The sequence below is a fragment of the Mauremys mutica genome, chromosome 2 (assembly GCF_020497125.1).
Source record: "Mauremys mutica isolate MM-2020 ecotype Southern chromosome 2, ASM2049712v1, whole genome shotgun sequence".
In the NCBI taxonomy this organism is placed as follows: domain Eukaryota; kingdom Metazoa; phylum Chordata; order Testudines; family Geoemydidae; genus Mauremys; species Mauremys mutica.
In genome coordinates this window covers 158,858,717-158,876,681 of record NC_059073.1, presented here as the reverse complement: position 1 = coordinate 158,876,681, position 17,965 = coordinate 158,858,717, and the positions used below count along the sequence as shown (strand labels likewise).

The following is a 17,965-nucleotide window of genomic DNA, read 5'->3' as shown; positions in this document are numbered from 1 at the left end:
CCTTGAAACTAGCCAGGAACATTGAAAATACATCACCAGTAGGTACTCATTTTCCCCCTTATTCCTGCAGACCGAGGAGTTTCTGTCCACTTAAGCATGTCTTGATTTTTTTTAAATTATTGCATACAGAGATGTGCACCAACTGTAGCTAGACCATTGAAGCAGTGAAAAGTCTTTCAATCCTGGTCTCTGGGCTTCATTCTCCCTACACATGACAGAATCCTCAGCGTCTTCCTCATTTTGTGCAGCCATGTGTTTATGCAACATGCCTGACTAATATCAGAGGTTTTCATTTCCCTTCTATAGTTTTCTGGGGAGGAGGGCATGGACTGAACTTCCCTGCTTGAAGGCTGTGTAAATTCATCTCACCAGCACAAATAGTACAGGAATGTCAAGTAAGCCACTACAGTACATGGAATTCTTGAAAATGTTATTTGGACAGGTTTAAATTAAGACAATTTAAATAGGAGCTCTTTGGAAATAAGGGAAATGTACTGGAATGTGCTAATGAAGTGCATCTGTATAGAACACATGGAACTGAACAACATCTTGTTTTCATTATTGCTTTTAATTACAATAGTACAATCGTGGTATGTTGGCCCTTTTACTTGCAATTATGTGTGGTTTTGAAACTGTCTTTCAGTTACAAACTAGTGCCCAGAATAGATACTACTGGAGTTGATAAGTTTTGCCTGATTGTAGGATCATAGCTTACATCTGCCTTCTGGGGTCTCAGTGGACCTGGTAAGCCATAGGGGTGCTTTAGAAGTTGGTAAAGTCAAGTAAAAATTGTGGGCATGTGATGAAGTTCTTAGAGATGAATGTTGTATGCATATTCATCTTTCTAAATTCCTATTAGTCTTAATATAGATGAAAAAATGAACTTCTGCACAAGACAGGGAACAGCCCAACTGCTTTCAGCTTAATGCATCATTTTTCTGAAGTTGCATGGTCTTGAAATTGTCATTGAGATTTCTCAAGTAGGGACTGTTTTGTTATTGTTGCTAAAGATACTTTCTAATTATTTCAAGATTTGTATGAGCTATTGTAAATTCAAAGTTTGGCTTGTGGTTTTGTGTCCAAGAGGGTATTTATTACAGGATATTAACTGTAGTTAGGATTGAAAGGGTTAGATTTTTATCAGTAATGTCAGTAAACCTTGATTTCACCACACACACACTAACAAATGAAGAAAAAGTTCCATTAACAATAACTGAAATTTACAGATAGGCAAAGTAACAAAAATGCTGCTTGAGAACTTATGAGGGTTTGATTTAAGGATATTTATTTTTTATATTTTGACATGTATATGATGACTGTTTTAACAGTTATAAAGCATTCCCTTTTAGAATCTGTCTCTACGGTCATTAAATAATTATTGTCTGATCTGGCCCCCTGATTTCCCACAACTGTGAAAATTTATATTGATAAAAATAAAAAAGCTTTAAAACATTAATATCTGTCAAAATTATTAAAAACACAAATTCTGCCAAGCCTAGCTTTACAGTAAGGTTTAAAACTGTTCTCTTTATCTGTTAAACTAAACTGAAGAGAAACACTACTATTTTCAGAGTCTGTGTTTAATAGATGTGTTTCAAGGCCAGAGAACAAATCAGTCTTTTGTTTCAACCACCTTTAAGTACAAATTTTACAAATGGATTTTATTAAATCATTATGAAGAAAATGTAATCATTATATTTGTATACTAGACATGACCATGTTTCTTAGTTACACATTTTTTGTACCTTCTCCAGTCAACCCTTTTGCTTTCAAAGAACAAAATTAAAGACAATCCAAGAATAAACTAGAAAAATAGTAAATTTGATAAATAATTTTTCCTAAAAAAATTATACAACAGCAATATTGTTTTTCTCTATTGTCTCTTTAGTGTTGGACCCCAGACACATGGCCTAAAGTGATTTATTGAAGTGTGTTTCTTACCTTAAGTGGCTGTGAATGTGGCATCATGCAATTACATATTGTGTGTGTCAAGAAAATATGATCTGGAAATCAGTTGACAAACTTAAGCATTTTTTCCTAACTGCCAGTCCTGCCAACTCAGATCTCAAAGCTAGAAAGGGACCCTTCTGAGGTATGCACCACCAACAAATAAAAATTACATTTAAAAATGTTGTTTGTAATTATACACATGCATCAAATTATCCATGAGTATACAGTTACAGGATTGGAACTTTGGCAAGAAAATGTGTTGGTCATGCAAAAGGCAGAAAAGAATCCCAGTCCACCTCCTCATAGCTGTAGTGGCTGTGAGATGCCAAGAGGAGTGAAGAGCTGTGAAAAACTTAATTTAGTCAGTAAAGGTGGCAGATTGTGTAAATAAGATGAGATAATATATAGAATTCAAGTAGGTAGATTTCAGAAATTAGACAAACTATCTCAAAATAACTCAGTGTAGACTTTCACTGGAGTAAATGTTAACTACTTGAATTGTGATCATACAGGTAAGCAGACTGTAAAAGGGTTCTCTCACCACTGGCAGTGGGTCTGGGGATCGGCTCTCCTCTGGCCTCATCTGCTCTCTCTTCATGATTCAGCCCTCTGGCTGGCTCACTGTATAGTTTTCCCCTTCCAGGGTATTGACGTCTTGCTGGTCCAACTGTCCAGATGCCGCCTTCACCAGTCCTGCGCCACTTCCTGGTGGCTAGTAGGGGAACTCAGGCTTGCCTGCTACTCCAGTTTCCAGCCCAGGGATCCTATAATCATCAGTCAAAGTCTGCAGTGTCTCTACCCTGGCTGCCATTTCCCTGGGCTCTTCCTAGTCTATTCCCTGCTGGCTTTCTTCTCCACTCCTCTTTTGGGTAAACCCCTTCCCTCAGGATTAGGATCCTAGGGCTTCTGTTTCCTCCTGGGTTTCCTCCTCCTCCTCCTCCTCTCCTCACTAGGCCCAGAGAGTGACTGCAGTCCCATCTGCTATTAACAAACTTCCTCTTTTTATAAGCCTATCCCAGCTGGGCCTCATCTGTAATTAGTGTTTGTAAACTCCAGGGCCTCCCTGCAGGTGCAACTGTGAAGGTTAATTAGCCCTTTCTGAGGTGCTGTGGCCCCTCCAGGGCTGACGAGGGGTGAACACCCCATCACATTGAACTTAGTTAGAGGTGCCTTAACAAATCATTGTGGTGAATTCTTTTTTATTGCCTCTGACTTGTATTCTATTTCAAGCTATAGTCACACCGTTGTGAATAGCACCATGCTTTTCTGGAAGCAAATACGTAGAATGAAAGTTGAGTAGTGGATACAGCAGGGATTCTGGATGCTACCGCAGTCTGCTTCCTGCTTTGCCCATTATTTGCTTTGTGACCAGTGTTGTAGCTCCTAGGTGCTGCAGTAATACAGATGTTTACTAATTAAGCTGACAGTGTGCCTTAAGAAGCAGTGCAGTTGTGGTAATTTATTATTTTTCCAGATAGCTGCCTACTTAGGGTTCAGGTTAATTCATAAGTTTATATAAAACTTGAAGAGTAGGTAGCTATCTGGAAGGATAGTAAATTATCCCAGCTGTGTAAATGGTGAGCTAAAAGTAGACAGCTCATCCCCTAGCTCTAATGCTAGTTTATATCATTACTCTAATAAAGAAAATAACTAAATTCTGAAATGTTGTCTTCATAAAATATTTTGGTTTTAAACTACACATAAAGGAAAGACAAATGCGCATGAACAAATTTTTTATTAATTTTTATATTCATATTTATTTATTTATTTACTTTGTATTGATGTAACAGTCCGTAAAGTGAAGTCACAAATGTAGATCCATATGGTGTATCAAGAGCTCTTAAATATATGTACCCGTGTTGTCACTGTCTCCAGTTAATTACTGCACCTCTCAAAACCTAAATATAACTTTTAAATGCTGTATAAAGAAAAAAAAGACTAGGAAGTGTATCTAGGGGACCTGTGAGTGTGCACTTCTAAGGCAGCTCTTAAATAAAACTTATCACTAAAGCTGTGTTATGTAGTATTGTATAGGATATATATATAAAAGAAATTCCTCTTGGTCAGGTTGAATTCTGGAAGATGTGTATTGTATCACTACCGTGAAGTTTCTCCTTGTTCTGTGTAGCAGTCTTGGACTTGTGGAATTAAATATTGTATAAAGTCTTTCTAATTGTTTAAACTTTCATTGAAAGATTTAAGGTAATGAACTTAAGTTTCTTTCATTTTTTTTAAATGGCAACTACGAGATGTCCCTTTTCTACCCCCATGAAGAGGATGTGTGTAACACTGTAGAGAATATTGTTAAATGTAGAAACTGTTGTGCAGTATGGAGTCCACAGTTTTACAGAGTTCTTGGTGCAGGTACTGTAGTGTGAGGTTTAAAGATCTAGCTTAATACAATAATTGATTATTTTTGTCTTTGAGAGCCTCGTTTTTTTAATTAAAACTTGTGATACAGACATAACTTGTAGCATTAACACCTTTCAGTGAAAATATGCAAGGATCCTAGGATTGGCTTCTTGATTGCTGACCCTTCCATTGATTTTACTACACTGTAGGAGACTAGGAACTCCCTTGAAAAGTAAATGTGCTATCCAGTAAAATGTTCTTCGATCGTGTGAAGTCCATTATTGATTTATTACAGAAAAAAATGTTTAAATTATTCAAGTCCTTGTGTTCAGTGTCTCAAAAAAGTGCAGAATTATGCTCCCAGAGTCTAAGCTTTCGTTTAAAAAACACCACCAAAAAACTCTCATAGTTGTGAAGGTTACTCCGTTTGCATTAAGGTTAACTGTTGCAGTTGTCTCCTAGGGTAGCTCTACGCTGCAATTAAATATCCGTGGCTGGCTCCTGCCAGCTGACTTGGGCTCTTGGGCCTCTGACTGCGAGGTTGTTTAATTGCAGTGTAGATATTTGGGCTCAGGCTGGAGCCCAGGCTCTAGAAGCCTGCAAGGGAGGAGGGTCTCAAAGCTCAGGCTCCAGCCCGAGCCTGAACATCTACACCACAGTTAAACAACCCTGCAGTGGAGACCCGCAAGCCCAAGTCAGCTGGCACGGGTGTCTTATTGCAGTGTAGACATACAGCCAGTCTCCAAAGAACCTGAAACAATAGCTCTTCAAAAGTGTGAACTTCCTCATTTATCTACAGAAAATTAACTCAGTGCCTAATAATGACTATTTAAATGCCAACCTAAATGTTTTCACTTCTCTAAATTAGTGGAAACATCAATCTAATGTGCTTATCTGTAATAGACCCAACATTTCCCTAAGTGCCAAAAGTCCCAACTGTCCCCGTCCAGCTGCCAAAACCTCTAACTCTCCTCATTGCTTTTGTGGTGCAATGTAGTTATAAAAATAAATAAATACAAATGTAGAGGGTATGTAAATCAGTTCTACATCAGCAAAGATAAAATACATACTGTGCTGTGTGTTCAATTAATTAAAAACTGGAGTTTAAACTAAATTGCTACAGAATTTCCAGCCTGTCAAATCATAGTGCTACAGAATCCATGGACTCTGCTGTAGAACTTAGGGTGTTCTTGCTGTGGAGTCCACTGGGCCTTGTTAGAACTCTGTCAACATATACTGTAGGAAGCAGGAGCCTGGGGTGGCCAATAGAAAGGGGCAGCACTCCGTCCGTTATTGGGGCGGCACATCCAGGTTTTCGGCGGCAATTCGGTGGCAAGCCCTTCACTCCCTCTCTTCCTCTTCGGCGACAGCTCAATCGGGTTTTTCTTTTTGTTTTTTCCCCCCTTCGACGCTTGGGGTGGCAAAAAAGCTGGAGCCGGCCCTGCTTTCAATGTAAAGCTTTATTAAAATTTTGTAAAGGGAAAACTGACATCAGAACTATCAATACAGTTCTTCGTAGATTGTTGCATAACTAACTGCTCTTCAATTTCTTTGATGGCTTACTTTTATTGCTTTTTATTTCTCCCACTGCAGGAAGCAGACTCTGGAAGCAAAACAGAAAAGCATGCATTGAAGCTATATTTTATGCGGTTGTGTTTTTGTTGCAGGTATTGGATTGGATTGAGAACCATGGAGAAGCTTTCCTTAGCAAACACACCGGTGTAGGAAAGTCCCTGCATCGGGCCAGAGCTTTGCAGAAACGCCATGAAGACTTTGAAGAAGTAGCACAGGTAAAAGTTTCAAACGTGTTAAACCCATATCCTGTTAAACAATTGAACCTATATCACTGTTCAATGGTGCCTTAAATTGCTTACTTGACATTGAAGGGCTGGGCACACTGAGTGCTCTGGGAAGAAAAAAATGAATCCAGACACCATGCAAATTAAATTCTAAGTGTTTCCTTTTAACTTAACTGCTAGAGTAGATTTTTATTTGAGTTTTCAATTGTGCATAAAAATATTGAAAGCAAAAAGCAATGCATCAACAGCAAAAATGATGCTTGCAAGAACAACAAACAAGAAATCTCTGAAATCTTTAATATCGGATTGGGTGCAGGTAGGCACACCTCATTGTTTGTAAAAATCAAACACCCATCTGATAAACTCAATGGTCAGCCATTCAACATAACCAATTAAAACAAATGATAGTAAACATTGGTTTTTAACCATGGGTTTAAGCATTCACATCAATCTCATAAATATAACAATACCTTTGTTTGGCTGCAGAAACATCAATATGAAAATTAGAACATTTTAATACACAAAGTTGGGACTTAAGGACTTGTGCTTATGTTGCTTGGGTTAAGATTGACGACCATTCTCCCTGTTAAAACAAATGACTTTAACATGTATGCTAGGTGATGAAATGGGATGTAACAATAGATACATTTCTTCTGAGCAGAATGTTTACAATTCAAGTTGTGGTGCAGGTTGTGCAGGTACTGGAATTTCCATCCCGTGAAAAACTTCACATTTCTCAGATAAAATAAAATAAAAACTTTAATTCTTAATCAGCACAAAAAGTCAGATATGTGCAGTCTTCCAAGGGAGGGACATCTTAAAAATTCTTGCATTTCAGAAGAACCAAAATGGGATTGTTTGAATAATTCCAGTCCCTGCACCCCAGGCTCCAACGTTCCCTGGCTGCTGAGTTTCAAGTCAGGCATGTGTGGAAGCCTGGGAAGCCGGGTAGCCAGCGTGCCTGGTTTCCATGAAATCAACATTGTTGGGTGGAAAACAGTTTGTTTGGAATATTTTCAACCAGCTCTAGCATCAAGTAAGATTATCAGTAACATTTATGAATTCAGTTTTTATTCACCCAGAGCTTTTTTAAAAGCATATGGTGTGAGAGAAATGACTGAGCCTATTGAATGCTTTTGTATGCCTGGTTTTAGCTTGGACGATAAGGAAGGTGTAACTAGGAATTATTGCGCACCTTGGAAATACTGCATAGTCACAAAAAGGCTTGGAAGACATTAAAGAAATGAGTAAATCTGGGTATTATCTTAAAAGAAATTGAGTTGCAATTAGTGAAATCACAGCTTGTAACGTTTGAAAAGAAAAGACTTGGAGAAATAGTTACCAGACAAGAAAGGTATTGTGATATCAATCATCAAAAATGGGAAAAATAACAACCCGTGTGTAGCTGACACTTAGCTTCAACACACACACTACTGGTGACACTTGTACTGTCAGGAATATCTGCTAGCCAGTTTTATTGATGAATTATACTGGAAAACATGTATGCTAAGGCAAACCATATATAGTAGATGTGTCTAAGCTGATTTGTTTACTAGGGGAATGTTAGAGTTTAAATTGGGAGGTTGTGGTGTTTTCCCATTGGGTCTTTTTTGCAAATGACTGCTGGAAGTGGCACTCAAACAGAATACTATGAAGTATTTACAGGATCAGAAGTACAGATTTAATAGACAGTATAGTGGATTGATCAAAGTGTGAGTGAGGGTCAAATATTGTATGTTTACAAGATGTGGGTTTTGTTTGTATTTGTTTTCCTGTTTAATGCACAAGGTAGCCATTTATGGACCTGTAATGTTGAGAGCATGTCTTAGAGCAGGGGTGGGCAAATGATGGATCTGGCCCATCAGGGCTTTGTATTGCCATCCCCATGGCATCGTGGGCCCCTTGCCGCTCCCGGAAGTGGCCGGCACCACGGCCCTGAGGCCCCGCTGCACGCCGCTGCCTCCCCAGAGCTGCTCAAGGTAAGTTGTGCCAGGCCAGAGCCTGCACCCTGCACCCGACACCCCAACCCCCTACCCTGAGCCCCCACCGCACCCCTCCTGCACCCCGAGCCCCTTGCCACACATCGCACCCCCTCCTGCACCTCAACCCCCTGCCCTGAACCCCTTAGAATGCCCCGCACCCCCTCCTCCACCCCAACCCCTTGCCCTCAGCCCCTTCCTGCACACTGCACTCCCTCGCGCACCCTAACCCCCTGCCCCAGCCCTACATTCATGGCCCCGTATACAATTTCCCAACCCTGATGTGGCCCTCGGGCCAAAAAGTTTGCCCACCCCTATCTTAGAGCATCTCCACCATCCAGGAACTGAAACACCATGAGAAAACCAGATCTCTCATTATAATATCCTGACAAAGGGCTCAAAGACACTGAAACAACCTTAGGGCTATACACCGGCGCTGGATTCCATTCACACTCTTAATTTTTCATTTATAGCAAACGTATTTTTAGTTTCATGTTCAGAGTCATTACTTTCTGGGTGAGAGAGGCCAGGCCCTCTTTGTTTAAAACGCTGGAGAGGAAGTCCATTAGATATTTTACACTGATACTTGAGCAGAAAGATTAAAAAAACAAAACGTGACTAAGAGAGAACAGGGTGAAAATATTTGAAAGGTGTAAACGTCTGGGAGACAGGAATTGATCTAGGCCAGTGATTCTCAAACTTTTTTTTCGCGGACCAGTTGAAAATTGCTGCGGGTCTCGGTGAACCACTTAATGATCTTTCCAAATGTTGTTTGTACCGTTAGCTAACTACTGTAAAGTGCTTTGGATAAAATATATATATATATATATATAAAGTAGTAATTAACTTTTTTTTGTTCTACAAATAAAAGCACACAACTCATATTTTAATATCAGTAGTCTTAGCTTTCTAATGTGATGGATGTGCCCTCTCTCCCCTGCCACGGCAGCCCTCGAGCTGGGGCTGGGAAGGAGGGCTGTCTCTCCCTGGCAGCCACAGCCCTGGAGCTGGGGAAAGTCGCCTCGTTCTCTGGCCGCTGCAGCCCTGCACTTTCCAAATTCCCCCCACCCCCCCTTCTCACCCCACTGCCCCCTCCCACCTATCCCCTATTCCCCCCCAAGGCCACCACCTCACCTTACATGTGCATCTTCTCTAGGGTCCAGGCACCTAATTAGTGGAGCCACGCCTGCACGGCTCCACTAATTAGGTAGCTGGCCCTTCATTCTCTCGTGTGGGCTGCCCAGGTGCGCACCTTCGAGGGAACTATCCGCGGACCACCTTGAATGGAGCTCGCAGACCACTGGTGGTCCATGGACCTGATCTAGGCAACAAGAGGAGTCGTTTTTGGTATAATGTAATGAAACTGAACAAAGGAAAAACTTAAGCTGAACAATAAGGAAAAACTTCCTGATGCTGAGCACTACTAGATTGAAAAATAATCTCCTCAGGGAAGGGGTGGAATCTCTGTTGCTCGAGACTTGAAAAACTAGACTGGACAAAGTACTTAAATATACTGTAGCGAACAATCCTTCACTGGCAAAAGGATAGACAAGATGACCTAATAAGTCTTTTTTTCCATCTCTGACTTCTGGTTCTATGGTGACTGCCAAGACAGGCACACCCTTTGAGATTTTTCCCTTCTCTAAACCAAATATAAGCAGGCCACAAACATGCATCCCTGCTTTGTGTATTCCAGATAGGACAGTTGATTTTTATACTTCAGGACTTAACATAACAATGAATGTGATGTCTCACAAACTCATGCTGTTCACTTGTGTTCAGGCATATGGCAGTTTTTTGCTAGGAGATGCATTATATTCTGTAAGAGTGACAGCAGATGAAAGTTAAATTTGAAGTGTACTTATTCCCTACATACACTTTTGAGTTATTCACATTTTTCCTTTGATCAGAGAACCTGGCCACACCTGGGGTTATCAGTGTCAGCTCTACCAAAAAAAGATGAGTAGGCATCATCCCCTTGAAATCCCACCTGGCTACATTGCTCAATCACCTGGAGCCACTAGTAAATGCTGAACTATTCGCTTTCAGCTAAGGAGCTGACAAGTTCAGACAGGCGATCTGTCCTTTTTTCCTCTGCTGTTTCTCCAGAGTAGTTCAGATTCCAGCTCCCCAGGACTGCTTAAAAGAATCATAGAATAAGCTAGCCCACAACATGCAAAAAAGTGTTCATAATTCCCTGTAACATCAGCAGACATCAGTCTTATCACAGGTTAAACGTTCTGATGAAAGATTGACACTTTCATCTGCTCACTGTACAGGATTACATTGGTCTTCTACAACAAGGGCAATAGGTAGAAGACATTGGCCTGCAGTATGTTTATGTATCCCATCAATGCAAATGCAAACAAGATTTGTCACATTAGCTATCAGTTAAAATGCTTTCTTTAGCAGTTATGAATAAGGCTAATATTTTGTCATAGATATTTTTAGTAAAAGTAACGGATAGGCAATGAAGAAAAATTCGTGGAAGCCCGTGACCTGTCCCTCATTTTACTAAAAATATCCATGACAAAATGAGGAGTTGTGGTGTCCCCACACCACCCGTGGTGGCTGGGCAACTGTGGGGGCCCTGGTTCATAGCTCTGGGGGACCCCCACCGCTTGTGGGGGCTCAGTGCTGCAGGGGCTCCCACTGCCCAAGATGGCCGGAAGCTGTGAGATCCCCCTGCCCCCTGAGGTGGCCCTGAGCTGCAGGGTCCCTCCGCTGCCCAAAGCAGCCCAGAGCTGCAGGGTCACCCCGCCACCTGCAGGGGCCCCCCAGCTCCTAGTCGCTGTGGGTGGCGGGGTGACCCTGCAACTCCTAGCCACCATGGGCTGAAATCATGGAGGTCTCTGGAAGTCATAGAATAAGCTAGCACACAACATGCAACCGTGATAAAATCATAGCCTTAGGTATGAATATATCTACAAAATATGGAGATTGTAACACACATGGAAAAATGTTTCAGTATTACACACACAAGCCACAAGTGAGTAGTAACAGGTACTACCAAATTGACCAATTTTACCTTCAAAGAAGCAGTGCTAGAGGCTACCCTTTCTTCCCTGCTAGCTAAAATTTCACATAAGAACATTTACCCCACACGTATAGGATTTCAATTTCAGTTACCTTTAACAGCCCACTTGTAGGGCAAAAGATTTTCAGCTTAAAAAACTTTGGATGTTGACAACTGTTTTGTGTTTATTCCCTTATGTATTTGTGGATTGGATTCTGACTCAGCTATTCCTTTTTTTTTCAGCTGTGGCTGAGAGATGTCCAATTGTGCATAATGGTCTCTGCCCAAGATACATGTATGGTGTACAGGGCAAGAGTATGTTAGCCATGTGTTTCTGCTACAAAGCTGAGTTAACTTTTTATCCATATGGAGGTTGCATCTTAACTGAGCTATGGATCGGCTTCCTTGGTTTAGGGACCAAGTCTGTAGAAATCCCTTCCTGACCATGCCCTCCTGAGCCTGTTTGTAGAATAAGTCAAGGCTGAAATAAGGCCTTTATATTTCAACCAGCTCATATGAGACCATTGTAGCCTCCTCCTTTTACCAGTTACCTGGTAGCCCTTGTCCATTTTCTTATATTGGTGGTGGCTACGACTCTGTGCCATTTTATTTAAATCACATTTAATTTTTGTACGAAGTCTAGATACATTATATTTTGTGCTATATAAATACGTAACCGCTGTTCGTTTTCTTGCGGGATGGCTCATGAAGGTGACAGCTACTGCAGAGTCTCTGAAAAGTAGGGCTGCCAAGCGATTAAAAACATTAATTGTGATTAATCGCATTGCTAAACAGTAACAGTAATATTTATTTAAATATTTTGGATGTTTTCTACATTTTCAAATATATCAATTGCAGTTAAAACACAGAATACAAAGTGTACAGTGCTCACTTTATATTTATTTTTTATTACAAGTATTTGCACTGTAAAAAACTAAAGAAATAGTCTTTTTCAATTCACCTAGTACAGGTACTGTAGTGAAACCTTTATCATGAAAGTCGAACTTACAAATGTAGAATTATGTACAAAAAAACTGCATTCAAAAATAAAACAATGTAAAATTTTAGAGCCTACAAGTCCACGGAGTCCTATTTCTTGTTTAGCCAATCGCTCAGACTAACAAGTTTGTTTACATTTGCAGGAGATAATGCTGCCCGCTTCTTGGTTACAATGTCACCTGAAAGTGAGAACAGGCATTAGCCTGGCACTGGTGTAGCTGGCGTTGCAAGAGATTTACATGCCAGATGCGCTAAAGAGTCATATGTCCCTTCATGCTTCAACCACCATTCCAGAGGACATGAGGGGTTCTGCACTATAACAATCCAAAGCCGAGCAGACCGACGCATGTTCATTTTCATTATCTGAGTCAGATGCCACCAGCAGAAGGTTGATTTTCTTTTTTGGTGGTTCAGGTTCTGTAGTTTCCACATTGGAGTGTTGCTCTTTTAAGACGTCTGAAAGTATGCTCCACGCCTCGTCCCTCTCAGATTTTGGATTCTTAAACCTCACATCAGACTTCAGATTCTTAAACCTCACATCAAGTGCTGTAGCTATCTTTAGAAATCTCACATTGGTATCTTCTTTGCGTTTTGTCAAATCTGCGTGAAAGTGTTCTTAAAATGAACAACATGCTGGGTCATCATCTGAGACTGCTGTAACATGAAATATATGGAAGAATGCAGGTAAAACAGAGCAGGGAACATAGAATTCTCCCCAAGGAGTTCAGTCACAAATTTAATGAATGCATTATTTTTTTTAATGAGCGTCATCAATAAGGCTGCAAGTCTATCATGGAAGTCATGGATTCCGTGACTTTCCATGACTTCTGCAGCGACTGGTGCTGACTCAGGTGCTGCCCGAGCCGGGAAGCCCCTGGACTAGGATCAGCAGTTTAGTGTGTGGGAAGGGCTAGAGGCAGAGGGTTGGGGAGTGTGTGTGTGTGTGGAGGGGCGCTTACCTCAGGGTGGGGGGCTTCCCAGCTCCCACTGGCATGGCCCTGCAGCTTCTAGGTGAAGGAGAGGCCAGGGAGCTCTGCGTGCTGCCTGCGCCCGCAGCTCCCATTGGTTGCGGTTCCCATCCAATGGGAGCTGTGCAGCAGGGGCTTGTGGTGGGAGCAGTGGGTGGAGCCCCAAGCCCCTCTGCCACCTAGAAGCTGCAGGGACACATGGAGGGAGTCCCTGCCAGTACTCTGTCACCCATGGCATCCCTGGACTGTGCTGCTGCCCCCTCCCCCCGAGCACCCCCGCCCAAGTTTTAGTTAGGGATATACAGTATAAGTCATGGACAGGTCATGGGCCATGAATTTTTGTTTACTGCCCGTGACCTGTACAAGACTTTTACTAAAACTACCCATGACTAAAACAAAGCCTTAGTCGTCAGCATGGAAGCATGTCCTCAGGAATGGTGTCCAAAGCATGAGGGGGCATACAAATGTTTAATATACCAGCTACAAAAGTGCCATGTAAATGCCTGTTCTCACTTTCTGGTGACATTGTAAATAAGAAGAGGGCAGCAGTATTTCCTGTAAATATAAACAAACTTGTTTGTCTTAGTGATCGGCTGAGCAAGAAGTAGGACTGAGTGGAGTTCTAGGCTCTGAAGTTTTACATTGTTTTATTTTTGAGTGCAGTTATGTAACAAAAAAAAATCTACATTTGTAAGTTTCACTTTTACAACAAAGAGATTGCACTACAGTACTTGTGTGAGGTGAATTGAAAAATACTATTTTGTTTATCATTTTTACAGTGCAAATATTTGTAATAAAAAATAACACATGAAATCATGTTGCTTTCAGTTACAACACAGAATACAATATATATGAAAATGTAGAAAAACATCCAAAATATTTAATAAATTTCAATTGGTATTCTGTTGTTTAACAGTGCGATTAAAACTGTGATTAGTCACGATGCATTTTTTTAATCGCAATGAATTTTTTTGAGTTAATCCCATGAGTTAACTGTGATTAAGCGACAGCCCTACTGAAAAGTCATGTTAATTTAATACAGATAGTTAAAGCTGATCTACACCATGAATGCCTCCCTGTCTAGTTAGGACATGGGCATAAACCGCTTCTAGTGCCATGCTGCTACACTCATCCTCCCAGCCTGCTCGAATAGCCTTAACTGACTGCTAGATATAAAATCACCTCGCATACTTTAGATCAGTTTTATTATATCCCTAAAGAGATGCCTTCTCTTTGCACCCTTTTCATTCATCTGTCTTGGGGAGTTCTCCAGCACAACCCACCGTGTTTAGGATCTTAGCTCCTGCACACTGGCATAACTATATAAGAAAAAGCATTTCCACTGGATGTCATTACTAGTTGAAGGACGGTTTACAAAATGAGTTGAGGATTGACCCTCTTTTCTGCATGCTGTCTAAGGATACAGCATTTGAGCTATTTTTGAAAATGACATCCAAATTACATTATCTTCTTAATTACATTAAATCCTTAATTCATCTAGATCATCTTCCAGTTTGCAGAAAGATAAATCTGAAATGCTCAGGATGCTCTCAGAATTCTTAAATAGTATTTCACAAGAATAAATTGTCAGATTAATTATAAAATGGGACACGATCTCTTCAGTCACACAGATGGCGGTGGGTAGGGCCCTTGGTTCCCTAGGTAGTTGCCAGTGTAGCCTTTCAGGTTACAATTGTGAGCATTGAGCTTCTTTTCTTGCTCATCTGTGAGAGCTTTGGCTGTAGCACTGGGCACATGTAAGTACTGACCAGGAAGTGTTCTGCTCTAACATCTTTTGAGTTGGTGGGTAGTGCACTCCACTACGGTGCAGGTGCAGGCTTCCTTAGGTACAACGTTTTAGAGACTCAGAACCTCCCTTTAGGGTTGGAGAGCGGGAGATGACGCCCATTGTCTGGTGTGTGCACAGTTTAATTAAAAAAGACTAGAGACTAATAATGTTGCATAAATAATTAATGAATTTATTATACTGAACAAGTCAAAAAATGAAATAGTTGAAAGCAGTATTTAGTCAGACAAGGTTTTTCGATCCCAAGATGTACAAAAGTTTGTGCTGCTGGCAGATAATACATCGGAGTATTTTGGAATGGCTTTGAATCATGTTTACAGTTAATTTCAAAATGTTGATGTTGATTTTAAAAATTGAGTTAAAACCTGAGCTTAAAGGAACAAGATCAGATGAAACATTAGGTTTGTTAGGGGAAGTGAGAGGGAGGCTATAGGAATGAGTTTTTACAGAATTTGCAAACATTACCCGAGTTTTTTTTATTCTAGTTTGTGTGATGTTATTTAAAAACAAACAAACAACTTTTTACATCACAAGCACTTTCCAACTGAGCCACTCAAAGCAATTTTGCACACACTAATAAATAAAACCTTTTACTATTTCTACCTCCCTAGCTGAGGTATGTAAGAGATTCTCTGTTCTACATACAGAGCCACAAAGATGAACACATGATTTGTGTAGGAGTTGCCCGGTAACTCAGTGGCAAAGCAAGCAAGGAGAACTCTGATTGCCTAGTTCCTTGTCATGTTTTAGGTCAGGTCTACAATAGAAACTTTGACTGGTATGGTAATATCTATTAGGGGTGTGATTTATTTTCTTTTCCTTTCCATTCCAGCTAAAGCCCTAGTGTGGCCACAGTTATACTTGCAAAGCGAGAAGGCTCTTGCCAATACAGTTTTTATGTGGGGACCCAATATAAGCTATACGGGCAAAAGCACTCTTCTGCTGGTATAAGCGTCATCTTTATTAGGAAGGTTTGCTGGTAATGCTATGCCAGCAACCCTTTTCTTGTGTAGACTAGGCCTCCGTCGTCTTCCTCTTTAGTGGCTAAAAGTTCCCCATTAGTGTTTGCAATGTAAACGCTGCGGGACTGTGCTGGTGCATGAAACCTGCATTTAATTGGAAGTGTAACACACTGAACAGAGCGCAGGATGAAAGGTAAATGTAAGCGAGATTTCTACATTTCAGTTTTAATAAGTAAGGAAACATACTTGTTTTAAAATGTCTCCTTTCAGCTGACAGAGGCTCTCTTGGAGAGATATTTGGGTCTTTTGGTTCTTGGGGTTTTGATTTTTGTTGTTTGTTCAGTTTTGTGCACTGACTCCTCTCCTTTTTGCAGCTGCTGAACTCTCACTCTTCCTTTCTAAAAGCACCATCAGTCAGCACTCCACTCCTGGGAAACGATCCCGTATGGAGCTTCCAAAATTTGCCTGACTTGGCCCTGCCACACAAACACCAGACTGTTTCACAACTTGTGTCCAGTTACTCCCTGAACCCTCCCACTGCCCTTTCATCCTGCCCCCCCTTCCAGTTACCTGCCTCCCTACGCGCCATTTCAACACCTCACAACTGCCAAATTTATCAGCTTTTGCAAGGAAACCTGAGGATTTTTTTTCTTATCTGTTGACTCTTCACACCTCATTGCTGTCAGTTGTATGGTATTTTTTCAAAATGCCCCACTTAAAAACATGAATTAAAACCACCTCTTTCTGGTCATTGCTCTTGGATAAGTGCTGGGAAAAGATTTCTGACCTGAGAGTTTTTGTTACTGGTCTGTCAAATGGTGTTTAACAATGTTAATTTACAACATATCCGGCTTTAAATCTGTTCTTCAGTCTGGCAGTGGATTTATGTTACTAGTCCTGGAAGGAATGGACCAAGTCCTGCATCTTGGACTAGGGTATATTCAATGCTAGTAGAAATTCTGCTTCACTCGTGATGTGTTTTCATTGCATGGGTAGAACACCACAAAAAACAATGAAGAGAATAAACAACAAATGGTGAATATTCACCATGTTTTATTTGAATGAATTGGATATTGTTCCACTCTTCCTAACAGGAGAGAAACACACATTTCAACTACAAAAGTGAAGTGATGTGAAAGGATGATGCTAGTTAAAACGGGACTTCAAAGACCTATAACTCGAAGAATTTCCATCCACTGCCCCCAAAAGGAACAGTAGCTAGAGGTCTTTTTGTTTTTTATGAAACTGAAGCAAAGTGCAGCAGACATTTGTAGATCCTCCCTTTACTCTGGTAATTGTCTATATGCAAAAAATCATAAAAGCATTTTATTGCCTGATGTATGTAAGGTGACAGTTTGTCTGCAGATGTTCCTTTTTCTGCAGTGTATTAAAGGACAATGTCAGAGGATTAGACTGTTACCTATCTACTGTAATGAGTATGAGAAGGTTATTGACGTGAGATTCCAGCAACCGAATGTTTTACTGCTCTGTTTTTTCCAGTTTGTTTCCTGCAATGGGTAACGTATTGTGTCTTTAGATACAGGCCACTATTACCTTCTGTTCACTTATCCCTGTAAAACCATCATTTTATTTTTCTGCAGAACACATATACCAATGCAGATAAATTGCTAGAAGCCGCCGAGCAGCTGGCTCAGACGGGGGAGTGTGACCCAGAAGAGATTTATCAAGCTGCACATCAGTTGGAAGACAGAATACAGGATTTTGTTAGGCGTGTGGAGCAACGCAAGATCCTGCTGGACATGTCTGTGTCTTTTCACACTCACGTTAAAGAGGTAAGCTGACCACAAACCATGGAAATACCTGGCAAACTTGAAAAGGATGCAAGCCAAGTAATCTTTTCATTGGTATAACATATATCTCTTGCTAATGGGATACAATGAACCCCAACTGTACAGTGAGCATTTAATTCAAAACTGAGCTCAGCCTGTCTTATTCTACTGACATCACAGTGTTAGCTGTCTCTGTACATTGACAGTCCCTGACAGCTGTTTATCCGTGAATGAGATGTGATGATTATTATTTGTATTATGGGAGCTCATACGTAGGCATATTAAGAGACAGTCGCTGCCCTTGAGAGAGCTTAAAATCTATATTTACAAGACAGTGGCTCAG

At 40.7% G+C, this 17,965-nt stretch overlaps 1 protein-coding gene across 2 annotated transcripts in view; it reads left to right on the top strand.

The window, feature by feature from the left end:
• The window catches only part of TRIO (trio Rho guanine nucleotide exchange factor), a 452,008-nt gene that overhangs the window by 210,562 nt on the left and 223,481 nt on the right, over positions 1-17,965 (top strand). For both annotated transcript variants that reach the window (XM_045004406.1, XM_045004407.1), the window contains exons 10-11: positions 5,970-6,092; positions 17,434-17,625. In XM_045004406.1, coding sequence (XP_044860341.1) covers positions 5,970-6,092; positions 17,434-17,625 — 315 coding nt within the window. The remainder of the gene's footprint in view (positions 1-5,969; positions 6,093-17,433; positions 17,626-17,965) is intronic.